This window comes from Triturus cristatus, chromosome 4_1 (genome assembly GCF_964204655.1).
Source record: "Triturus cristatus chromosome 4_1, aTriCri1.1, whole genome shotgun sequence".
Taxonomy (NCBI): Eukaryota; Metazoa; Chordata; class Amphibia; order Caudata; family Salamandridae; genus Triturus; species Triturus cristatus.
Window position 1 is genome coordinate 785038146 of NC_140585.1, and position 26442 is coordinate 785064587.

Below are 26442 nucleotides of genomic sequence, written 5' to 3' on the forward strand. Positions count from 1 at the left end.
TCGAGGAGGGTGAATCAGTCTTCAACACGTTGTCATGTGGAGTTGACCACCTCAGGCACCGGGGACAACCTGAGACACATCGGTAGGTGCAGTAGGTCGGCTCTCCGGACTTTCAGGTGGGTAAGTCTCACTTCTGACATCTGGTGCTGACGAACATCAAGGTAGGTGCTTGAAATGCGACAAATCTCTTATTATAGACTTTCTGGGACGTTGAGCGGTCACCATATGTCCTTTGCTCGTCACAACCCTCAGGGGTTCAACATCAAACCGAGCATCAGACTTACACTTCTGTTTCTGCCTGACCAGGACTCGGTCTCCTTCTTTGAAAACCAAGCCCGAGCAATTCAGTGTTAATCAGCATAGGTCTTCATTCTAGACTTGTGCAAGGAATCTGTTGTACCGACCTTGTCCGCATCGGTCAACCTAGGAGTGATCCATTGCAGCAATTTGGTTCCCATGGCTCCCCCAAACATCAAGGTGGCAGAGCTTTCATCTGTAGTGGAATGGGCAGTTAGCATGAAGGGCTGAACATAGGGCCGATTTGAGGTCACTTCATTCTAGCACAGCGCGCTGGACTACTCTTTAGAGTTCCCATGAAGCGTTCAGCAGCGCCATTGGTTTGTGGCCTGAGGGGAGTGCTTTTCTGATGTTTGACATTCATGTTATTGAGAAACTCTTTACACTCTTGGCAGTTGAAATGTGGGCTGTCAGTTTTAAGAATAGAAGGGACACACCATGTTGCAAAAATGTCATTTAGGATCCTAATTACTTTGTCATGTGTGGTTGACAACTGTCTTCCACCAGGTGAAATCGGAAGTACTCGTCAATAACTACCATTAGATGATGTACATTGTTAGGGGTACAAAGAAATCTACTGCAATCCTCTCTCACTCTTGCTTTGAGAGATCAGACCTAACTAATGGATGCTGCATTGTTTTGGGAGGCAAGTGTTGCGCAAATGACAGGCCTTTAACTCTTTCGTCAAGGCGAGGAACCTATTCTCAGTGTCAAAGAGCTCTCTTGGTGGCAACAATGCCACAATGTCCCTCATGGGCTAGTTCATTGACTTGTTGTCGCAGGCTCTCTGGAATGACAACCAGGGGCGGTGGGTGAGATTTTAAAGTGGTGGGGCGCAAACGAATTAGCATACAGCACCGTAGCGAGCGAGCGCAGCGAGCGAGCCCGAACCCCAAAAGGGGGGTTTGGGGGGATAACCCCCCCCAAGAAAATTTTGAAAAAAAAGAAGAAAAATCGTGCATTTTCAAGCAAATTTGAGAAAGCAGGAAGGTTAATAAAGCAATTGTGAAAGTGCAGTTATTACATTAATAGATGGCATAACATAGGTAGCTGCTTATTCAGTATTACCACAGAGCTTCATACATTCTGTCCTATTATGCTCAGGTGCTGAATTCAGACTATAAGACTCATGGAAATCTCAGCTCTAAGAGTAGAAGAAGTTGCACAGCAGTGTAATGGTTGCCAGGCTCGTTCCGCAGGAGCGTCAGGAACTTGAAGAAAAGTCCACAGTCTTCCCCTACGGCCTTCCGACTCTATTAGACTCTAGAGTAACGAATGGCACGCAAGGGGAAAACAGGGAAACAAAACAAGGAAAGGCGGGGGAAGAAAAACAGTCTTACAACATACTGAATAAGACTCTAGAGTAACGAATGGCAAGCAAGGGGAAAACAGGGAAACAAAACAAGGAAAGGCGGGGGAAGAAAAACAGTCTTACAATATACTGAATATAAAAGAGGCAGCGCAATGCGCTGTTACCGTGATTCTGGTTGAGCTGAACTTTGTACACACACTTCACATAGGTCCACGCAAGTACCCCAAATATAAATGGTATAAAGCAGTGTTTCCCAAACTGTGGTCACATTCCCAGGGGGGTCCTCAGGCAGTAATTTTAAAAGCACAAAAATGTTCCTTGTAGAATCAGCAGTTTTCCAGCAACAATAAAAGTGTCAAGATTACGTCGGTGATTAATGTACCTGCTGGAGAGAGATGAGAGTTGTGTCAAGTGGCAGCTTTGACTTATCTAATGTAGCACAGAGGGTTAATATGCCTACTGCAAAGAACGTGTACCATGCATTTTGAAAAACATTTTTTATGTGCCTAGGTTAGTGGGTTACTGCTTTAGTCACAGATTCTTTTGTTACTGTGCAGTTCATAAGTGACAACCGTAATCTAGCACAGTGACCTATAAACTGTCATCAAAGAGCTGCTTGCAAGCTGCATGATACAAGTTAGAAACATATGTTTGTTTCAAGTCTTTCATTATCCTAATCCTGCTAAAAAGGTTTATTTGGGTGGAAATACATTTTTATTGTTAAAGTCAATGCTAACCACTGTTATGTTCTGAATCCTGAGTTTGTGCTTCTCCAGACCAAGCACTCTTTAAAAATGCCTACCAGTATGAATAACATGTGAATCCTACACCCTGTAGTCGCATTTGCCTTATGTAACATTTTCTATACACTGATTTACACGTATGAATCATTGTCTCCATGGGGCAGATTTGCAAGAAAATTGACTGTGTGTCGCAAGCCATTTGGCTGCGCCGCACTGAGTCACTTTCGAAGCACAGGGATGCGACATATTTACAATAATATGTTGCATCTCTGTGCTTCCCCCTGTGCTGGCGCACAAACTGCTGCCATACGCCTGCACAGGCACATTTGCACCATGGTGCAAGGATGCCTGTGTCGTGGGGAGATTGTTTATGTGCAGGAAGTAACCCTTCCTGCATGTAAACAATCAGAAATGGTGTTTTTCAACTTCTAAGTGTGCTGCATTAGCACACATAGAACTTGCAAAACGTCATTGTTTTACTGATTGTTTATGTGCAGGAAGGGACACCTTCCTGTACATAAACAATCACCAGAGGTAATATCCTGTTTCTATGCGTGCTGCAGAATGCAACATGCATAGAAAGAGGAGAAATTAATAAATTTCTCCAAGTTGCCCCTCCCTACGCCTCCCCTGGGGTGGCGTAGCATTCAGACACATTTCCAGATTTACGATTCCTCGTAAATCTGGAAATGTGTCTGGTTCCATGGGTTATGCGTGGGAACACCCACAGCAACACTCATGGAACGTCCCTTTCACGTAAAGTGCTGTGTGCAATTGGGCCATATTTACAAGACCAATAAAAGTCACGCAGGGTTGCTTTTCCTGCCTTGGAAATATGGGGCACTAAAAATAAATGCGTCACTGGTGCATCACTTTTTGTGACGCACCTGTGGCGCAAGGGGCTTGTAAATCAGCCCCTATATGTGTGTGATTTAAGGTGCTCTGACATCCTTCAATGGTATGAGAGATGTTATAAAACAAATTAAATACATGTGACAGAGGGGCTATGGAGAGATGAGAGGCACTGTTGGAGGAGGATAATATGGGAATCATTGAAGAACCCCAACAAAGATTGTCATATCCTGGTGCATAGTAAGGTCATCATTTACTACTCTTTAAAAGCTGATACAATTCAATATATAATGATACATTTGTTGTAGACTGCACCATTGTTTCCTAAATTGTCTTGGGGGGAGAGCCTCCCAAAGCCCCCTTTGTAGTGGTCAGGCGCACTCACTGCACTAGGTGTGCACTGTATGGGGACTGGTCTGAAAACATTTGCCTGGGCTGCTTTGGGTTTCCAGTCTGGCCCTGGCAGGAGTCTCATACTGCGAAATAAAACCAACCATTTAAAAGTTAGTCATGGAGATGCAGCGCTAACCCTCCTGTTTTTTGCTAATTCTTTCGATATAAAATACTAAAATCCTTAGTAATTCGAGTATCCGTTTTGTGTGCACACGTGTGTTTATTGTTTTCGAATTACTGTTTTAATGTTTGAAATTTAAGTCATACAAATTGCTTGGGGGTCCCCGGCTTCCAGTGGTGACTCAATTGGGGTCCTCAGGAGTAAACAGTTTGGGAACCACTGGTATAAAGGTTTTCGCAATTTGCCAAGGGGAAAGGTTTGATAGGCAACACAAGCAACGAATCGTTCACCCTGCGGGAGACAGGTCCGGCCAGTGAACAAAGGTGAGCAAATCTGTGTAGTCTCCAAATAGAACAAACACTACAAAACTTTTAAAAACAGAGATAACAATGCATTTCTTACCTCAATCAGAATTTTTTGTATTCAAACAAGTAGCAGCATTCACTTTTTGTAGATGAAATCCGCACGTCTCTCTTTCAGTGTAGCAAACTTGTCAATTACTTTCATGTTGAAGTCCGGTATCTTTTGGACTAGCTTGCTCTCTACAGATAGCATCGCCAAAGCATTTAGTCTTTCCTCTAGCATGGTGTTCCTGAGGAATGTCTTTATGCGCTTTAAGGCTGAAAAACATCGTTCAGCTTCTACTGTTGTCATTGGAGTCGTAATCACAATTTTTAGTAAAGTCACTGTCTCTGTAAGTGAGTTTTCCATATGCAGTTTATGAATTAAACTCAGCAAAGTCAAGGCGCTTGTGGCCTTCCGGTACACAGGCATTCCGTAGAGTACAGTTAACTCAGTTCTCAGCTGCTCTTTTTTGAGCATAGGATACGCTTCCACAGCCTGATTCAGAGCACGCTCAGGGAAGGATTCATCATATTGTGCAAACTCTTTACCTTGCAATAAAGTCGCACTCACCAAATGTTTTGTGAACGAAAAGCGTTCTTTCGCCTGCACAATTACAATGTCACATATCTCCTTTCCAATTCGAACCAGAGAGGTGATGTTTTGTCTGCGGTTTGCAAAAACAGAATGCTGCGGCAGTTTGCTCTCTAAATCTTCAACCCCATCTCTCACTTTCATAATCTGTTGTACAAATGCAGATGTATTGGCTTTCACAGAGACAGTATCTAGGTCTTTTCTTTGCAACTGATCGTATAACACATCAACAGGAATCATTATGTCATGAAATAAAAACAGTAAGAACTGAAACTCTTTGTCTTGTAGTGTTCTAATAAAGCCATGGGCTTCATTCTGACTTGTGTGATCAAAGTCTGCTCTGGATGCTATGGCGACAAAACATTTCTCAAGGCCCTCCCTCTGTTCAAAGATTAAGTTGACTGTACGAATGTGAAAGTTCCAACGAGTTGAGGATCCCCTTGGTACGCTTTTGTCCACAATCTCATGAAGGGCTTCTGTTCTTTTGGGGGAACGTGTGAAGAATGCTGCTATGCCTCCGATATCCTGAAAGAAGACTCGTGTCTCTCTGATCTTTGATACCGCCTGTTGCATAATAAGATTGAGTTGGTGGGCGTAACAGTGCACAAAATGAGCATTAGGGTACACATCTCGAATTCTCTTCTGAACTCCACTAAGGCTCCCACTCATTACGGATGCACCGTCATAGCTTTGTGCGATAAGCTTTTGTTTTTGAGGCAGGTCCGGGAAAATTAAGTCCAGTTGACACAGTATTGCTTCAGTGATGGTTGCTGCACTAGAGTCACTTAAATGCGTGAAGCCATAAAATCTTTCCACAATGTTTCTGTCACTGTCAAGGTACCGAAACACTAACACGGACTGTGTTTGAGTGGACACATCAGTGGTGTCATCAGCCTGAATAGCCACAAAGTCTGTGTTTCGCAACTCTTGCACAATATGGCTTCTTATAATTTCGAGCATACAGTCAAGGAGTTCATTTTGTATTGTATTAGAGGTGCCCTTAAAGACTGTAGCATGTGCTAAATGTCTTTCCAAATCCTGGTCTATGGTTGACATTAAATCCACTAGGCCTCGGAAGATCCCGGGTTTTGAGGAAGTTTCTGATTCGTCATGGCCTCGCAATGCCAGTTCGAAAGCACCACAGAAACGAATGCAATCAATGATCTTGGATAGATTTTGTCTGTTCTTATCAACAGCTTCATTGTGTTTTTGAATGGATTTGCGATACGCATCATTTATCTGCTGCTCAATTGGTGCGTCTTCCCCCAACATTCCCAGTCTCGTCAGGTTTTCCAGATGATTTCTTGTGAGCGCATGCTTCTTTATTTTTTCAGCGATGTGCTTCAGGTCGACCATTCCTTGCCGTGTCCAAGAAAAGTCACCGCCAAACAGCAAGCAGGGGAAGCAGAACAGAGAATTTCTTATAGGGCACCCTGTAAGCCAATCAGCTTTTGTGTACCAGGCATTTGAGAATGTACGTTTTGACATTTTTCCTCTGTCCTGGTTAGTTTGCTGTAGGTTTATTTCAGGCTGATGAGGTCCCAATTGTTTTAACTGTAGTTTTTGTTCAAGTGGCCGTGACTGGAATGACTTTGTAATCAGCTCTTGTACTGTATTCATGATGGGGTGTTGCTGGCCTTACCAATATATATATATATATATATATATATATATATATATATATATATATATATTAAAGAAACCTGCCAATAATCAAAGTACAACGTATAAGGTGCAGTGCAATAATATGAAATTTCAGTATAAATACATTATACATATATCTTGTGCATTATCCTAATACATCTCAAATGACTGCTAAAAATAGAGCCGTACTGCCTCCTGCCTCTCTGTGCCATAGTGGTTGCTGGAGGCACTGAAAGACACTGCTTGAGGGCCTTGAGAGTGACCACATACATAGCTCTAACTACGATGTAAAAAAATATATAGCATCAGTTTCCTCACCTTTAACACTGGTGTTTGCTGGGTTGTAGCCGGGGTCGGGTGAGAGAGCAGCAAAGGAGGTTGGGGTCCTCTTGTTGTTTGCTGGAAAATTGCCCCAAAATGCGGTAATGTTTCAGGTTGTTAGGTGCTGAAAATGAAAAGATAACAATTTATTTTTGAAACAGAAGGGTAATGAAACAAAGACTGTGGGGAAAAAACACAGAGCAGTCATTTTTCACTTCACAAACAGTGCAGAAGAAACCAAACCAGACTGCTACATACAGTTCTAAGTGTAAAATGTAATTACGCATATAAACACATTGGGTAACAATATACTGACACACACACCTCAATGCACAGCAGTTCAGCCACTTGCAAAGCAGTGGGCACACATAAGAGAACAATGCACAACTATGTGTACATGCTGTTATCACTGCTGCAGCCTGGGAGTGTGTGGAGCTGCACATTGGGCAGGAAGGATCCTGCAGCAGGACAGGGGCAGCTCCAGGTGAGTGGAACGGGGGGAGGAGCCTACACTGCAGCAGTATCATGGCAGCTGCAGGTGAGTGGCACAGGGGAAGGGTCTGCACGGGGGAGGGGCAGGGCAGAGAGCAGCCTGCATGCAGGAGCACAGTGCAGAGAGCATCCTGCAGCAGCAGCAGCACAAGGCACAGATCAGCTTGCAGCAGCACTGGGGCAGGGAGCCGCCTCCTGCATGCAGGGAAGGGGCAGACAGCACGGAGACAGCCCCAGGTGAGTGTCACAGCGGGGCGCACAAGGGCAGAGCCTACAACAGCACTGGGGTAGAGGACTGGGTGCAGCATGCATCTGCACAAGCCCACCCCCAGGTCGGTGCCACAGGGGAGATGAGCCAGATCACAGCACGGCAGAGAGCATCACACAGCAGTAGGGGATATGTGAGAGGGGTAGTAACGCGCTTCAACGCCTCCTCAGGGGTAAGAGCTATATAAATGCAATTACAATGCAGTAGCCATCCGACAGCCTGCATGAGTGGAGGGTAGATATCAGGGTTCAGCAGTTCAAAACAGAACGGGCTGCACAGGGGAGAGGCTGCATGCAACAGCACCGTGCAGACAGCGGGTTTCAACAAAAATACTAAGCAGAGGTGCATCAGTGCTGTGTCAGACAGCAACCTGCTGCAGCCCAGGGGGCAGAGAGAAGCGGGCACTGCAGCAGTACAGTGGCACCCACAGCAGGGCATTAAGAGTGATCTGCGTGAGGAGCTTATCCATTCTGGGACTTGTGGTCCTCATATAATGGGATCCACTCCACAAACTGCAAAAGATATAGAACTACTGGACTTGATGCGCTACTGATGCAAGCAACTGGTGAACTCAAGAATCCTTATGACATGGGTGGAGCATTTCAAGGACAGGGACTTGCAGTAAGAGGCGACGAGCAACCTCCTGTACCAGAGGTGCAGCTCCGAGTGAGTGTCTCAGAACAAGGGCAGATGACACAAGGCGGCAGCACACGAGCAGATAAGGGATTCAGCAGCACAAGTGAAGCCTCGGGTGAGTGTTGGGAGCAGCAGGTGCAGGACAGGTACTACAAGCAGAAGCTTGCAGGATAGCACTCTTGTAGCAGCACAGAGGCAGATAACAGTGTGCTGTAGTAGAAAAGGGCAGAGAGCAGCACACAGGAGCAGCATTGAGCTCAGTGCGTGTGTGGCATGCATCATGTGAGAGAGGTCAAACAGCCAGAGAAGGGCCCACAGGGGTTTAATAGCATTCAGCAGAGATATTGAGACAGAGGGAAGCAACTAGGGTGGCCACATCTCTCCAGCTCATTCAGTCCTGGACTTTTCACATTCAAATCGTTGCTATAATTTGTTTTACATGAATTAGTACAGTGGAACTTGAAGCAATGAAAGACTACAACACCCAGAATGCATTAGGGTTGGCACATTAACGCCTAGGAATGGAGTTAGGGTATGTGATAAACAGGTGGCCCCTGGTACTGGGAGAGCAACATGGGGGGATGAATATCCCGCACAAAGGAAGGCAGAAAGCAGCCTGCAGAGGGAGAGAGTAGAAAGGCAGAGAGCAATCTGTAACAGCAGAGGGAGAGATTCTGAGGCCACATAGTGTAGCCTGCAGCAGAACCTGGGTTAGACAGCAGCCTGCTCCAGGTATCCTGCAGAAACAGGGGCGGCAGTGGTGGAACAAGGCACTTTGGATCACCACAGAGGACAGAGAGCAGTTTATAGAAGCACCAGGGACAGAGGGCAGTTTATAGAAGCACTGGGGACAGAGAGCAGTTAATGGAAGCACCCTGGATAGAGAGCAGTTTGTTGAAGCACTGGGGACAGAGAGCAGTTTAAAGAAGCATTGGGGACAGGGAAAAATGTACAAAAACACTAGGGACAGAGAGCAGTCAATAGAAGCACAGGGGACAGAGAGCAGTTTATGGAAGCAGAAGGGACAGAGGGCAGTTTATAGAAGCACTGGGGGCAGAGAGCAGTTTATAGAAGCACCGGGGATAGAGAGCAGTTTATAGAAGTACTGGGGATAGAGAGCAGTTTGTAGAAGCACTAGGGACAGAGAGCAGTTTATGGAAGCACCGGGGGGCAGAGAACAGTTTATAGAAGCACTGGGGATAGAGAGCAGTTTGTAGAAGCACTGGTGATAGAGAGCAGTTTGTAGAAGCACTAGGGACAGAGAGCAGTTTATGGAAGCACGGGGGGCAGAGAGCAGTTTATAGAAGCACTGGGGATAGAGAGCAGTTTGTAGAAGCACTGGGGACAGAGAGCAGTTTAAAGAAGCACTGGGGACAGAGAGCAGTTTAAAGAAGCACTGGGGACTGGGAAAAGTTTATAAAAGCACTCGGGGCAGGGAGCAGTCAATAGAAGCACGGGGGACAGAGAGCAGTTTATGGAAGCACCGGGGGCAGACAGCAGTTTATAGAAGCACCGGCGACAGAGAGCACTTTGTAGAACCACTGGTGACAGAGAGCAGTTTATGGAAGCACCAGGGATAGAGAGCAATTTATAGAAGCACCGGGGATAGAGCGCAGTTTGTGGAAGCACCGGGGGCAGAGGGCAGTTTATGGAAGGACCGGGGACAGAGAGCAGTTTATAGAAACACTGGGGACAGACAGCAGTTTATGGCAGCACCGGAGACAGCAGTTTATGGCAGCACCGGGGTCATCAGAGGAGTTTATATAAGCATCGGGGACAGAGGGCAGTTTATGGAAGCTCCGGGGATAGAGAGCAGTTTGTAGAAGCACCGTCCGGGGGCAGAGGGCAGTTTATCGAAGGACCGGGGACAGAGAGCAGTTTATAGAAACACCGCGGACAGAGAGCAGTTTATGGCAGCACCGGAGACAGAGAGCAGTTTACAGAAGCACTGGGGACAACTTGTGCGTGACTTGCACACTCACACATGAAGTTCCTTGTTTGAACAGAGAGGTCATTGGGTTCCTGCCAGTCGCTGATGCAAGAAACACGGCTGTTGGTGCAGCACTCGAACCCTGCTGCAGCTCCACTTCGACGGCTGCCCATGTTCTAAAGAAAACTTACCCTGTGTCCTTGCTGGCACATAGGGTGAAACGCTGAAAAGCAGTCGGAAACATCAGACTGGCACGTCCCCATACCTGCCGTACCTGAATCCACACGCCAGCCAGCACCAGTGCACCACTCCACACACCACGACGAGCGAGGTCCACGAGGCGAGTCCGCGACGCGAGTGAACGACCGTTACCGAACCGGATACGACACTGCAGCGCCGCGCGCCGCAAATGGCCAATCGCTGTGCTGCGCGGTGACCGGCCAATCCTGGCGCTGCATGCAGCGCCAGGATTGGCTTGGAGGGCACACTAACTGCTCGCCCTGTCGCCGCCAGCATAAACCTTAACCTGCACCCCCCCCCCCCCCCCCCCCTACTAGCTAATGGGGCCCTGGCTGGCTTTAATGTGCGCATGCTCGGGCAAGTTGCTGCCCGAAGCATACATGCGGGAAGAGGAAGACTCACACAGTGTCATGTGTCAATCACGTCACCAGCCCGGCAGCCCGCCCCCCGCGCACTCCCGATTCAGTCGGGTGCTGCCCGGCGGCGCCGGATAAATATCGACCGTGCTAAGTAAGTAAATACTGTAAATGTAAAAACATTTATTTTACTTATTTTTCCATACGGCAGTCGCGGGTCTGGGGCTGGTGGGGCTACGCCCCTACGCCCCAATGGACGCACCGCGGCTGATGACAACTGTAGAACCTCATCATATAAGGCCTTCTTGTGTGACAGAGTGTTCACCCCTCACATTTAACTTTTGGTATTTAAAGTCATCCGTAAGAGATTGAGTGTGTTCCCTCCAGGACTGTAGAGTAATAATGTCTTTGAGAACACACAGATCTCTATCTTCTATCTGTATTTTTGTAGCAGCAAGAACTTGCTCAATTGAAAGAGCTGCAGGTATGCTTGACTTGACTATGAAGTTGACATAAGCCTCCGAAGTCCAACATTTTCACTTTTATTTATAGTATTTTCACTAAATGTGTTTTTGGGGTTTTAAATTAGAAATATTTAATTTATGGTCTAAATGACTTAATATATTTTATGGCTTTATTAAATATTAGTGTAATTCATTTATTTATAATATATTAAATTTATGTATTAAATATTTAACGCTTACTACTTTATATTTTTTTTAATCAATTTTTATTATTAGTGTTAACTATAGTTTTTGCACAATATTTTGTACTTACCATTATAATTATAGGTAAACAATATGTTGGTAAGTTATTTGTGTCAAACGATATGGTTTACTTCGCTATTGTGTCAGTGATACGTTGGGCTTCCATGGGTCCTTCATAGTCTCATTTTCCTTACACTCCAGCTGGCTTTCTCTTTCAGTAAAGTTCTACATTAGAGGAGGACATTTTCAGGAAGCGAGAGAATTTCTCTGCTGGAGAACATTGTGAGAGGTGGCTTTTAGTGCTAAGGAAAGCAGTAAATGGAAATGGGCATTAAGAAATAGCCGGTGGGGAGGAGGAGCCTAGCGCGCATCCAAGATGGTCGCGTGAGCACAGGGCTCCCCGGACCCTCGCTGCTCCTCGGAATTTATCCTGAATCTATCCTGACTCGGTTGATGGAATCTGGGAGACGAATGCTGGCTGAACATTAAACTCCTTTCGGAAATCAAATCGGACCTGGCAATCCGGAGTTATGGTGGTTTGAACTTTTGAGGCCCACCCTACGGCTGTGCCCGATGCGAGGGTGATCTGTGGAGCCGGGGCGTAGTTGAACAACAACGGCAGCGGAGCGGTGCCAGTGGCCGTCACATCACTTTCGGTTTCACTTTGGTCTTTGAGGGGCTGGACTGTGGACTTGCTTGGTGCGACTGGGCTTCCATTTTGCCTTCGCTTGATGCCGGTGGCTTCGTCTGCTGCCAGTGTGCTCATTGACGGTGGTCCCTTCGCTCCGCCATATTGCGGCCTGTGGTGCGACACGCGTCTGCCTGGCCTGTGCCACCTCGACGCTTCCTCGGTGGTCCCCTTCGGCGATCGAGGTTCTCATGGGAGGCAAGGGAGACCCCGAGAGGCGTAAGACCAAGACATCCCTACGTGGGGGACCGGTCCAGACGAACAACATGGACCGCTACACTCAGGGTAAAGGACCCCCCGGGACAGCCAATGTCCCCCCGGAGGACACCAGTGGTGGCCCGTCCGTTTCTCCGGATCTGTCCCTGCAGGACATCATGGGCGCCATTAAGGGCATCAGAGAGACCATCGCTACACAGTACGAGGCCTTGGCCCGTAAAATCGACACGGTGGCCATTGACATTACCCTAATCCGGGCGGATCTCTCTAAGACCAACGAGAGGGTTCAATCGCTGGATGTGCGGACGTCCTCCCTTGGTACGGACGTGTCGGACCTGCAGGCCTCTCTCGGCGATCTCAAGTCGGCCAATGACCTGATGGCCCGGCGGCTGGAAGACTTCGAGGGACGGGCCCGCCGCAATAACATCCGCGTCATAGGCGTTCCGGAGACCTCCGATAACCGCCCGGTTGATCTCCTGGTCGAGGAGCTCATCCTCGAACATCTTGCTCCCGCTGGCCTGAGTAAGTTTTTCGCTGTGGAACGGGCCCATCGAGTCCCAGGTGGCCGGCCGCGACCGGGTGCCCCCCCGAGGCCTATCGTTGCGAGACTTTTCCATTACAGAGACCGAGACGCGATTCTGCAGGCCTCACGGGTTCATGGCCCGGTCCGACATGAGAACTCGTCCATTAACTTTTTCCCGGACTTCACCCAACTTGTCCAGAAACAGCGGATGGGCTTCCAGGGGGTGAAGCGGCGGCTCCGGGACCTCGGTCTCAAGTACTCTATGCTTTATCCTGCAAGGCTCCGAGTGGAACATGAAGATCGGACTACCTTTTTTGACTCTCCTGTGACTGTGAGTGACTGGCTGGATTCGCTGCCAGACCGGGGTGACCGGACTGGGCCCTCTGCCGGTACCGAGGTGGTGGGTCTCCTTTGGAGTGACTTATGGTCCCGGACTCTGCCAGGTTGTACTGTTCGGCTGGGTTCTACTTCTTTTGTGCATTTTGTTTCACTATGTTGTGTGTGGGGAGCGGGCGGGGACGGGTCCCTTCCCTCCTCCGGGGTCTTTTCGTAGAATGGGGTTTGTAGGGCGACAGGCACACTGCAAGTTGGGGTGGTTTTTTGGACCGCAGGGGTGCAGGGTGGGGGGTGTTGGAGTTTGGGGGGGGTTGGTGGGTGGGTGGGGTTGTTTGCATTTGTGTTTTTTGTTTTCAAGGCGAAGTATTGGCTATGGTTCATCCTTGGGTGTTGAGCTCTTTGCTAGGGGGCCCTTGATCTACTGGATGGGATGAGGGGGGACGGGTTGAGATTGATGTCTTGGAACGTCAATGGATTGGGGGACCGTATCAAACGGGGTGTTGTGCTGCAATATCTGCGTCGTCTGACTCCTGATGTGGTGTTCTTACAGGAGACGCATCTGGTTGGCAATGTTTGTCGGGCTATGAACAGGGGGGGATATCGACTTGTGGCCCACTCTGGTTTCACCACTGGTTCGAGAGGGGTGGGCATTCTCTTGCGAGCTTCACTTCCGTTGGAGATCACCAGGGTGGTCCCAGACGATAGAGGGCGCTATGTGGCTCTGACTGGGAGGTGGGAGGGGCAGTCCCTTTCCTTGATCTCGGTCTATGTTCCCCCGGGCCTCCAGAACTCCACCTTCTCAGACTTGGGTCGTATGTTGCTTGGGCTTCCTGACAGTCTTTTGCTTATGGGTGGGGACTTTAATTCGGTTGTCTCGGGTGACCTGGACCGTCATCCGCCCAGGGCCCTCCCTGCTGCCCAGGCGTGGCTGGGCGGGCTCCTGGAGACCTTCGGTCTGGTGGACTGTTGAAGGTTAATGCATCCGACACAGTGTCAGTACACCTTTCACTCTGGGGCCCATGGGAGTCTCTCCAGACTGGACTATTTCCTTATGCCCGCGGCCCAGGCTGCTCGGATTCGAGAGGTCAAACACCTGGCCAGGGGTATTTCTGATCATTCCCCACTGTGGTTGCTTTTTGACACCGGGTCGCGGTCCGCTGGGCGGATCGCTCCTATTAACCCTTGGTACCTGCGAGACCCCAAGATCCGTGATAGCCTGATTAAGTCGATTGATCAATATTTTTCTGAGAATGAGGGGTCGGTGTTGTCCTCGGTGTCCCTGTGGAAAGCTTTCAAAGCAGTGCTCCGCGGGCATGCCCTGTCCCAGATAGTGGAGGCCAAGAGGGTCAAGAGAGAGGCGGTTGTGACGCTGGAGACTGAAATATCGGGGCTGGAGGCAGCCTTGGAGGCGGGTGTCACCCCGGATGGGCTGCATGCCCTCAGCCTGAAGCAGTTTGAATATAAGTCTCTCGTCACTGATGCTGCCAAGACTATATATAGGGAGCAGCAGGGCAGGTTGTATGACGCCGGACACAAGGCGGGTAAGCTGATTGCCTGGTTGGACAAGAAGGAGAGAGTGAATCGTGTGGTCCCGGAGCTTCGGGTGTCGGATGGAGTGTGTGTGACTGAGCCTGGTGAGATTGTTCAGTGTTTTGCTGACCACCTCCGTGCAGTGTACTCCCCGGTGTCCGATAGAGATGAGGACGACTCTCGTCTTCTGCTTCGGGATATTGCCCTGCCCGCTTTATCCGTCGAGGACCGCGAGCTGATGGATGCCCCTTTGTCTGTCGAAGAGATAGCTACTGCGATTCGCTCCCTCCGCTCGGGCAAGGCTATGGGCCCCAACGGCCTGCCGATTGAACTATATAAGTTGCGCCCGGATAAAATCGCGCCTTTCCTCCGTCATATGTTTCAGGAATCGCTCGAGAGGGGTTCCCTTCCTGACGACCAGCGTCTGGCTACTATAGTAGTGATTCCCAAGGAGGGTAAGCCACGTGACCGCTGTGCCTCCTATAGGCCTATTTCCCTGCTGAATGCCGAACCCAAAATACTTGCTAAGGTCCTCGCTAATCGCTTGCTGAGCGTTATATGTGACTTGATACATCCGGATCAATGTGGCTTCATCCCACATCGTAATACCGCTCTCAACTTACGGCGTCTGCACGGCGTCCTTGCTAGGGCTGAGTACTTGGCTGAACCGGCCATATTGGTTTCCCTAGACGCCACGATGGCCTTTGATACCATTGAATGGCCATTTCTTTGGGCCGTCTTGGCGAAGTTTGGGTTTGGGGAGGGGTTCCTTGGCTGGGTGAAGCTCCTTTATGCTGGACCAATGGCTCAGGTGGTTGTCAATGGGCGGGTTTCTCGGCCTTTCGCTCTCGGGAGGGGAACTAGACAGGGGTGCCCGTTGTCCCCACTGCTCTTTGCTCTCGCCCTGGAGCCGCTCGCTGCCTGGCTCCGTTGGGAGCCCTCGATTAGAGGGCTCCGGTGGGCCCCGGGCTTCGAGGATCGGGTTTCATTGTAGGCGGATGATATTCTCTTGTATCTCACCTCACCGCGGAAGTCGCTCAATGTTCTCTTTGATGTCCTTACTTCCTTCGGGAAAAACTCGGGTCTGATAATCAACTGGTCCAAATCTTGTGTGTATCCTATCTCTGGTGGTCTTCCTCTCTTGCCGCCTCGGCTTCCGCTCCAAATATCTCAGTCCGGCTTTAAATACCTGGGGGTGTACGTTTCGTTGGATCCGGCGGTCCGCTATGAGCAGAATCTCCTGTCTCCACTCCGGCGTTTGAGGGCAGACACGGCTCGGTGGTGTAAGCTGCCCTTGTCTCCGCTTGGTCGCGCGGCGCTGTTTAAAATGATGTCCCTTCCCAGATTCCTTTATGCACTCCAGAACTCCTTTGATGTCATTCCTGCGGCCTACTTTAGGGAGGTGGAGAGTTTGCAGAGGAGACTGGTTTGGGACGGGCGATCGCGTATCGCGTTGGCCAAGCTGACTCTTTCCTGGTATGACGGGGGCATCGCGCTTCCTGATATTAGACGGTACTATTGGGCCTCCCAGCTGTCTGCCATTAATCATGCTACGTACGCTCCTGGTTCGAACCCGGCATATGAGATGGATAAATTCCTGCTCCCCGGCAGTAACTATAACAGAGCGCTTTACTCGCGGTCTGCTGGTGGGGCCCTTACGGGCCCTACCAGGATTGCGGTCCGTGTATGGAAGGCGGCTAACGTTGCGATGGGCTGGAGTGAGCGTTTAACGTGCGCCACTCCTCTATTCGACTCAGACCGCTTGGGAAGCCTCTGGACAACGAAAGGCTTCGAGCGCTGGGATACGATCGGCATCAGCAGAGTGGGGGACCTGTGGGTTAAAGGTGCGGTTAAATCCTTCGCGGCGCTTCAGCGCGAGTATGAGCTTAGTGACAGAGAGTTCTTCCGTTATGCACAGGTCCGGCACGCCCTGCTCTCGGTCTTTGGGGAGGGGACCACGGTCCCTTCTTCTTCGCCTCTCGAGGACCGCATACTCGACGGTCACGTCCCCGACAGTACTATCTCCCTGATTTACAAAAAACTGATAAACAATCGGGCTGACCTCTTGGTGCGTCTTCGGGAGGCATGGACGGGTGATGGGGTGGAGCTGGACGATGAGGACTGGCAGACTGCACTGTCATCCCCTAAGGAGGTGGCCATCCCGGCCCGTCTCCGCCTGGTCCAGCTTAAGATTCTCCATCATGTATATGTGACGGGCCCCCGCCTGGTCTCGATGGGGTTTTCAGACGACGGACTCTGTAAGCGTGGCTGCGGGCTCAGTGCTACTTTTCTCCATATCCTATGGGAATGCCGCGAGGTGGCGGAATACCGGCGCCGGGTGCATGATATTATGAGACGAGTCACCGGGGTCGCTCTGCTGCCGGAGGTGCGTCGTTGTGTGCTGAATGTATGGGAGCCCAATGACTGCAATGCGGCTCAGGCTCGGTGGGCGGCCTTGGGGAACATGATTGCAAAGAGAGATATTGCGCAGCTTTGGGGTTCCCAGCGGCCTCCCACCGTGTCCGTCTGGAAGGAAAACATGGACTGGTGCATGTTCAGGGAGAAAACAGTGTATGTGGCCCGTGGTAAACCGGGGGCTTGGGGTAAAATTTGGGGGCAGTGGAACGCGTATCGTGGGTCTATCTGTGCTCCCCCTTTGGTAGATACGTCCGGGGTTGCCTCGTCCCCCTGATCCTTGAGGGTTCCTTGTGCATCTCGTACTTCGGAGTACAGATTTGGTTCTCTCGTTGCCCCCCCCTCCCTCTCAGGTCTTCTTTTATTGACCGCCCTCGGGTGGTTGGGTGTTGACTCCCCCGGCTGGTGTTCGCCGCCCTTCATAAGTCGTTTCGCCTTGTTTGTTGTATTTTTGTATTTTTCTTTTTTGTTGTTATTTATACTAAAAGTGTGTATTCTGATTTCCTTTATGTGCAGTCTGATTTACTGTGATAGTGCGGAGCCCCTGTGGGCCAGCCATTGTTTTCTGATATGCTGGAACACTTTGACTACTAGCGGCCGGCCCTGGTGGTTGTAGGCCCGTGTTTGTAACCCTTTTATGCACAATAAAATCTTTTCATAAAAAAAAAAAAAAGAAAAGAAATAGCCGGTGTAGCCAATTTAAAAAGGGTCTTGCAGCCACATCTGCTTTGGTCAGCTGGGGCAATAGAATTTTGTGGTAGTGAGAATTATTACAAAATATAGTTTTGATGTTGGTTATTGACAGTCTATGCTTTCTCAAGTTCTTAGAACATGGGTGTTCGACATAGGTCTGGAATGGCCGCATCCATACCAGGTTTTCACGTTAACCAATGCATATATAGTTCTTTTGCAAGTTACTGTATGCAAATTTACCATATGTGGATATCCTGCAAATCTGACATAGATCAGGCCCTCCTGAACCTTCATAGGATTCACCTGCCTTTAAAGAGGCCCCATTTGGAAAGTCCAGCTAGTCTGTTGATTGCCTGAGGACAAAGCTGTACAAGGTTCTCGATTTCCTATACTTTGGAGGGGGGGGGGGGGGGGGGGGGTAGAAATCCTATTTTGTGATAGTTGAAAGCTATATTTCAAAACTTTCGAGCCTCCAAATAAAGCGATTTACCAACCACATGAGTCCACACTGTAGAACAGATGTTTTCAAATAATGATTTTTTGCAGATAAAGTACAAGTAAAGACTGCTGTAGATGCCCTGAAGCTCCCCTGCAATAGTCTCACAAATGAACTTCTGCAATATGCATTCCATACAAGAACATTAAAGCATACAATCAGCTTTGAGATCTATGCAACACAAACCATAACGAATGTCTGCATATACACATAAATTGAAGTTACCACAGAAGGCTTTTTGCAATTACTTTGCTTGGTTTTTGACACTCACCTCAGCGGGGGAACCCAGCAGATGCTGGGAGCCACTTGAGACCAGAACATGCAATTACCTCTTAGATATTGTGATGCAACATGTGTGGCCTTTTTTGGCCTGCTTCATTTTTTTTTTTTTAAACTTTATTTATGATTTTTGAACAAGGTATAACAAGGCAATGTTATATCAGGCAGTGCATACAATCCCATACATGTACAATTAACCTCCATTTCTGCATACAATGTCGATATTCATATCCAGACAGACAAATTCACAGTTGACGGGGACGCCCTAGTAGCGCCATGCCAATCCAGATCCTACATGTTCATCAGTCCATAAGATCACATACCAGTAAAAGCTACCCATCACTCTCGAGTACAGTGCTACTCATGAGGTAGATGTGGTCGTGGAATCCTGGGCTAGTAGATAGCCTTGCAATGGTCTCCATATATCTTTGGGCTTAGAGGCAGGAGGCAATAATTCAGCATACGTAGTAGTTTGCTCTTGACAATACACCAAATCTGCAAGCCAGTCCTTAAACTTCGGTGCTCGACCCCTTCCCCATCTACATGCCACCCTTCGCTTTGCCAACAAAAAGGATAACGCTATGAATTTCCTACACTTGGCAGGCAACTGTTTTGTATATCCTAATAACGCGTTAAGTGGGTCTCTGACCATACTGATATCAACCATCTTCTCCAATGCTGTGAACACCTGTTCCCAGTATTCCTGTACCATCCCACATTCCCAGGCTAGGTGCATAAATCCCGCCCCGGCTGCTTACACCTTTCACAGCGGTCATTATCTGCCAACTGAAATCTGCGCTTTTTCGCTGGCGTGTAATACAGTCTATGTAAATATTTATAGTGTAACACTCGCAACCGACAGCTGGCCGAGATCTGCGCTGTTTGGAGGCAGCAGTAGCGCCACTGCTCATCCGTAATGTCCTGCCCCATGTCCTTCCCCCCAATTCTGCCGAGCCGAGCCAACAACACGCCCTCCATGCTCGTGTATCGCGCGGTATAAGCTAGATACAAGATGTTTTCCATCTTTGGACCCCAACATCTGATGTAGTGGCCCCAAACATTCCGGCTCCTGCGGGAAGTCAGGGAGGAGCAACCGCATTCCTTGTCGCAGTCACACATACAGAAACACATCTAGTGGCGTGTAATGCATCCCCTGCATGAAGTGGTCTAGTATGCGCAATTGTCCTGCGTGAAAGAGATCTCCCCACATGCTGACTTGAGCTCTTGTACAGAGATCACGGAATCCCTTCTCCTGCAATAGAGAGAGACTGGGATGATAAGTTAGGGGTAACCTAGAGGAATATAAAAAGGGAATGCTCAGGTGCTTTGCTATCTGGCACCATGCATCTACCGTGCCAGTTATTGTAGTACCCTGCTCCGCTCGAGCGCGCATCGAGCCATGTATGAGTCCATTAAGCGGTATTGGTTCTGCAAGCCAATCCTCCACCGCCACCTGTGGCATATAGCGGGGGGGTTAGACCCAATAATAAATACAATGCGCTTAGGCACTCAAAAAGTACATCTCAAAATCAGGAATATTACGCCCTCCTTGGTCATACGGCCTAGTCAGTATTGGCAATCGCAATTGCTTCCCTCCCCAGAGCAACTTAGTGAGTTCAGAGCGTAATCGTTGAAAGAAATGTTTCCCAGGGTAGCAGGGTATATTAAGAAATAAATAAAGAAATTGTGGGAGTACATTTATGATAGACGCCTGTCCGCCAGCGAAAGGGGCAGGGAAATCCAGCGTGTCACATTTGTACTTAAGGGTTCCATTGCTGTGCCATAGTTCGCCCTTATAGTCTCTTCCCTGTCCCGGATTATCTGTACCCCTAAATACTTTAAATCAGCATTGCACCACTCCAGGGGAAATTCAAGTGGGAACAGGGTGACCGCCTCCATAAGTGGGAACACCTGGGATTTCCCCCAATAATACCCACTCCAGACAGCCTGCCAAATCGTATGAATTCTCGTAATAGGGGATTTATGTTGTCCTGGGATCTCTTACATAGAGCGTGATGTCGTCCGCATAGAGTGATATCAAAAACTGAGGCAACAACGGAACGCCTTATCCCGATGAACTTGCCGCAACCTAGAGGCCAGCGGTTCCACCGCGATGGCAAATAATAGCGGAGACAGCGGACATCCCTGACGAGTCCCCTTAGTTATCAGGAGCTGTTGAGACAAATAGCCATTAATCAAGATTCTGGCCGAGGGTCGGTGATATAATTACTGAAGCCACGATAAATACAGACGTGGAAAGCCCATCCTCTGCAGTATTCCAAATAAATAATCCCACTCCACCGAGTCAAACGCCTTGATGGCATCCAGGAACATCGCGGCCAACGGGAACTCCGGTGCAACCGTTTGAATCAGTGAGAACAGGGTCCGCAGATTGTGAGATGTCGCTCTATCCGGCACGAACCCGGACTGATCCGGGAGTATCAATTTATCCGTAAGAAGGGACAGACGATTTGCCAACACTTTAGCCAATATCTTGGTGTCGCAATTCATCAGCGACAGTGGTCTATATGAGTCACATAACTCTGGGGGTTTCCCTGGTTTCAGCAAAGAAGTGACTACCGCCTCCCTCATTGAAAGAGGCAACATCCCCACCTCCAGGGATTCTTCATAAACCTCTTTGAGCACTGGTGCCATGATATCTATGTAACTTTTATCAAATTCAGCAGGTAGCCCATCCGACCCCGGCGTTTCACCATTTTTTAACTACATTATTGCTTCCTTTATTTCGTCCAGTTCGAACGGAAGACATAGAAACTCCCATTGTGTATCACTAAGCCACCCTAGTGCTTCTTCCCCCAAAAAGTCATCTAATTCGAGCAACCCTGTCTCTGAGAAGTATATAGGTCCTTATAATGGTTACAAAACGTGTCTAAAATATCCATCGAGTCTCGTTTTGGCGGTTCCCCTGGAACCTGTATTTCCAATATATGCGAGGCAAAGCAGGGACGTCGGGTTATCTCCGCCAATACCCTCCCTTGTCTTTCCCCTTCTCCATATCTACAAGCTACCCAGTGGCGCCCTCTGTGTTTCACTTCTCGCTGTGCCGCTTCCTCATATTCCGTTAGTTTCTCGCGAAAGGTTTGATGTATTTGTCCAGCCTCCCCGCCCTCCATTTGTCGTTCTAGACCCTTCAATTCCTGTTCTAGCTTTTGTAGTGTTCGCTGCAAGTCTCTTAATACACCAAAGCTTTTGGAAAGGCATACACCTCGTATGGTCACTTTGAACGCTTCCCATATTACTTCTACACTATCGACCGAGCCTTTGTTCCTCCTAAAGAAATCTTGAATCTCATCCCCCAGTTCGACTTGAGAGACCGCATCCAATAGGGCCGTGGGCTGCAGCTGCCAGCTCGGTCTAGGAGTGTCATAGCCCGGCACGGACAGCGTCGCCTTTACCGGACAATGATCAGAAAAGGTTCTAGCTAAGTGTGCCACACTTTGTATACCCGACCCTAGCCCTCTCGACAGCAGACAGTAATCAATCCTTGCCCAGGTCCCCCTATACGAGGTAAAATGGGTACCTTCCCTCCCCTGTGGATGTAGGTGTCGCCAGCTGTCTATTAGTCCGCCTTCCCCGATAATGCCTTGCAGCGCCTCCTACGCCCTATTGTAGTGGTGTGGCGCTGAGTGCGATCTTTCCAGAGGGGGCTGAAGTACTGCATTGAAATCCCCTTCCCATATTATGTGGGTGGAACCAATGGCCAATACCCTGCCCCACAGGCCAGTAAAGAGCAGTGGGCTAGCTGTGTTGAGGCCATAACAGTTTACAAATGTGATAGAATCTTTTCCCAGCCTCCCCCATACAATAATGTATCGGCCTTGCGAGTCCCCTACCACTCCTATCTGTTTGAAATCGAACCTGTTTCTTGAATAGTATTGCTACTCCCCGAGCATATGACGAGTAGGACGAGAATAAACGATGTCCTGCCCATTTGCTCGCAAACCAGCTACCAACCCGTGGATCTATGTGGGTTTCTTGTAGCATCACCACGTTAATTTGTAGCCTATCTAGGTACGCTAGCACCTGCATCTGTTTCCGCGCGTCTCCTAGCCCTCTAATATTCCAAGTCAGCACTTTCAATGTGCTGTTATCCCCCTGCATCCCCACCACCCATCAATCCCAACCGAATCATGATTTGTGAATAATCTGTTCCAGAACAATTTTGTCTTTGGTAATCTCCCTTTTTGCACAAGCCTGCCCACTGCCATTTTGCAAAACCATCTTGAAATATCCTTCCCACCCACTCCCCCTCCCACTGAAGCATCCCAATCATGCCAGAAGTATACATTCCCTCCCCCCTCCCAACGCCCATTAGTCCTTCCTGTGGTGACCGAAATTCAATCCCCTCCGGAAATTCACTGTGAGGGACAAATACATGAAGGGCCAAAAGGCAACAACCAAGATTTAACAAAAGAGGGTATTCCCCGATGGGGTAACGTCACTAGGTAACTCACGAATTCCTCGATACCGTCCAGCTACGCCCTCCTGTCTCTCGAGTGCCTGGACAGTATTCAATGAGGCGGTCTGTGTCCATATCCCATAATCATCACTCGATAGTTCACACTCTGCATGTAGTTCTTTCCACTTGTGTGAGTTTCGTGGTCCCCGCTACTTCAGTCCACATTTGGGGAGGAAGACCGTCTCAGCTCCACCTGCTGTGCCGGCGGTTTCGGCTGCCTTCGCAGTTTCTTCAGTAATTCCTCCGGCCTGGTGTAAAACGCCTGTTTTCCCTGGTGCGTAACGCGAAGACAGGACGGGTACAAGAGGGCATAGTCGAGCCCCGCCTGCCTCAGTTTCTGTTTCACTGCTAAAAATTTACAACGTTCTTCCTGTACATGGAGCGTGGAATCTGGGAACATCGTGAAGGGCACCCTCATACGTCAAGTTCTGTTGTTCCCTGGCAACTTGTAACGCAACGTCCCTATCTCTGTAGTTCAAGAGGCGTGCGATGATGGGTCTAGGCGTACCTCCAGGAGGGGGTCTCGGCCCCAGAGAACGATGGACGCGTTCCACTATAAAATGAGAAGAAAGTGAGTCCGTGCCCACCACCGCTCTCAGAAGATTTTCAATGTACTCCTCCATTCTCCCAGTGTTGGTGCTCTCTGGTATGCCTAAGACGCGTATATTATTCCTGCGACTGCACGCTTCTATGTCCTCATTTTTGGCAGCGATGATTTTGAGTAGTTTGACTAGCTGCGCTGTTGTCTTTTGCACTTGCTCCGCAGTGTCCTAGACAGTGGATATACGCTGCTCAGCCTCTTTCAGCCGCGTCTCATGACCTTCCAGGGTGCAGGCTGTGGCATCCATGCGCGTCGCCATTGAGTCCATTTTGCCTCCTATGTCCGCGAACCCCCGCCGCATTTCCATCAGAAGTGCATTCAGACAATCACCGGTCCCAGGCTCCAGTGTGGTCGGTACAGGAGCCGACTCCACCCCTCCATCAAATTCTGCTTGAGGCGGCTTCGCCGATTTTTTGGCATCGAACGTAAGCCGCGACTGGCGGGCATCCGTCTTCCCCATCAGATCGGTAAGTATAGTAGCCGCCTTCTTCCCGGGAAAAGAGCTGCTCACACTAGTAATATCGTAGAACTAGATCACCAGCCTTCAGCCAGTCGATACAAAGGCTCTCATCAACTCAGCACCTCAACCCTCTGTGAATTCTTCTCCGCCCGCAGGGGGGGCCTCAGCCCCAGGCGCTCCAGACAATCTGCCCCCGGCTCGCCTCACGTCCAGCCCGTAGGAAGTATGGGGGGGGGGACTTCGAGCAGGCACGGACCTCGTAATTGACCTACAGCGGGTCCACCCGCACGCTATCCGCACAAATCTTCCCGCGTCCGTTGCTGGTTCCCAAGTGATTAATAGTAAGATCCGAAGCGGTCTCGCGCCCTCATTCTTCTCTCCCCGGCACGCGGTCAAGCTCAAAGATCATCTGCCAATTGCATGCAAGACAATGGGTCCTCCGCCAAACTTCCTCCACTCCTTGCAATATCGAGCTCAGGCTACCCTTGCACCCGCTGCATACGGGAATTGCACCACCGAGCGCTATGCAGTTTCTGTCGCAGGACACTGGTGGGCACACACCTGTTCACGGTCTCCACCTCGATTGCCCCAACAGTAAATCCCTCAGTGGTATCTAAGCGCAGGCGGTGTCATGGGTCCCACGCTGTGCCATCAGCCCATGTGTCCACGTTCAAAGATGGTTCTCAGCTCTGTCTACAACCTCCGTCTTATGCTGGGCCTTAATCGCCACTCGCGGGCTCACCGTCGCTGCCCCATGCTTCAACAACTACGGCGATGCAGGCAGTAGGGGGCCGCCGCGTGTCAGCCGTTACTCTCGGCCACCCCAGTCACTCCATGCCACAACGCTGCTTTCTCGTGGCCTCCCCCTCTGTCGTTTCCAGCAAACCGCTTACCCTGTAATCCTGCGAACGGCGCAAAGTGTCCATTAACCGCCGTCAGTCCAGAGGTCAGTGCGGCAGTTTGCTCTCTCCATCCACAGTTTACGCACCTTCCGGCCTGTCCGAGCTACAGCAGCCGCGCCCCTCTCGTACTTCACCACGCCGCCGCTCCGCTCCACAGCGCAGGAGTGGTCTCTCCGGTCTTCGCCGTCAGCTCTTATTCTCCTGTGAAACGGGTCTGAAATCTACGAGATCCATGCACCGCTAGCACCAGTAGCATAGCGGGGACATTTCACACAGGGATACAATCAGTTTATATCAAGCGTTAGAGGATAAATGCCGGATTGGTGAGACAGCTTGCGGGAGCCTCACAGAGATGCGGCCATTCCGCTCGTGCGCCACCTAGCGCCCCTTGGCCTGCTCCATTCTTTATTTTTTGTGCACCAGAAGCAGGCATGACAACTCCCCAACCCCCCCCCCCCCCCCACCCCATGACAACAACCTAGCTTCATATTTGTTGGATTAAAACCAGTGTACACACAGATATATGCTGCTGTACACTCACCTGCTGCCCTGTTGAATGCTTGTATGCTGAATGTTACACACACAATGCTATGATAAGAACACCTTCACCTGAGCTATTTGACTAGAATTTGACACGACATCCCAAATGAACACACATTGTTGCAGCAGGTGCTTACTTCTACAAACTGAGCCCTCTCATCGAGACAAGAAAATTATGTGACTTCCAGGAGGCACAGAGATCACAATACTTGCCACCTGGCCCCACGTCACATATGACTTTTAATGTTCTTGTAATGGAAATGCAAAACTATCAACTCTTTCAAGCTTACCTCCAATAAATATGCAGAGGATACAGAGATCATCTTAAAACTGGCAAAGCCCTCCGATCAGGGCACCATTGGCCTCAGTGGATTCCTCAAGGCAGTAGGCCAGATATCTTAAAACCTTGTTGCTCTGAGCCCCCCCCCCCTAAAACTTTATGGCAAGAATGGGGTGAGCAAAAGAGGCAGATCTGAGCGAGGGGAGGGGCTTGTAAGAATTTTTCAGGGTAGCCTTTTCTGTAGCTCATAATACATACTAAATGAGACATATAAAAGAGCAAATAAACGGAACAGAAACAATTTGACCAAAAAACACTACTCCCCGTAATTATGGAGTTGTGAGCCCGTCACTCACCTTGGCCCCAATGCAAATCCATCTGTTGCACTAATTAATGATAGCTGCAGCCCTGAGTAGCAGGCTGTCTCCTCCGATTCTTTCATACCTTCTCCACCATACCTGCCCATCACTTTAATCTTGAAACGGACTAGGATCCCGTTAATAAGAGCTCCCATATGTTGCCCCCTCTTTGAGGCCAGGGTGCCCTCTGCCTTAATGCTAGCATGGTAAATGAAACCCCCCTATGCCCTTTTTGTACAGTAAGACACTCATATCCGTGATGCAGTGGGCCACACACCCCTGGGCACCAGTGCCACTGCGCCTACTTCACTAATGACAGCTATTGTCTTGCAAAGTCCTCTGCTATTTGTTAAAGACAAGGGCCCCCATTTTGCTGTATTCCTTTCTTTGCAGTCT

The 26442-nt window shown here is 49.4% G+C and overlaps 1 protein-coding gene across 1 annotated transcript; it reads right to left on the reverse strand.

Annotated features, from left to right (window-relative positions):
• Positions 1-1584: 1584 nt before the first annotated feature.
• LOC146855529 (zinc finger MYM-type protein 1-like) lies at positions 1585-5926 on the reverse strand. Its single transcript, XM_085653361.1, has 2 exons — positions 4121-5926; positions 1585-1994 (listed from the first exon to the last, which is right to left on the reverse strand). The coding sequence occupies exon 1, from the start codon at positions 5924-5926 to the stop codon at positions 4160-4162; it is 1767 nt and encodes a 588-aa protein (XP_085509487.1). The 3' UTR covers positions 1585-1994; positions 4121-4159.
• Positions 5927-26442: the final 20516 nt, after the last annotated feature.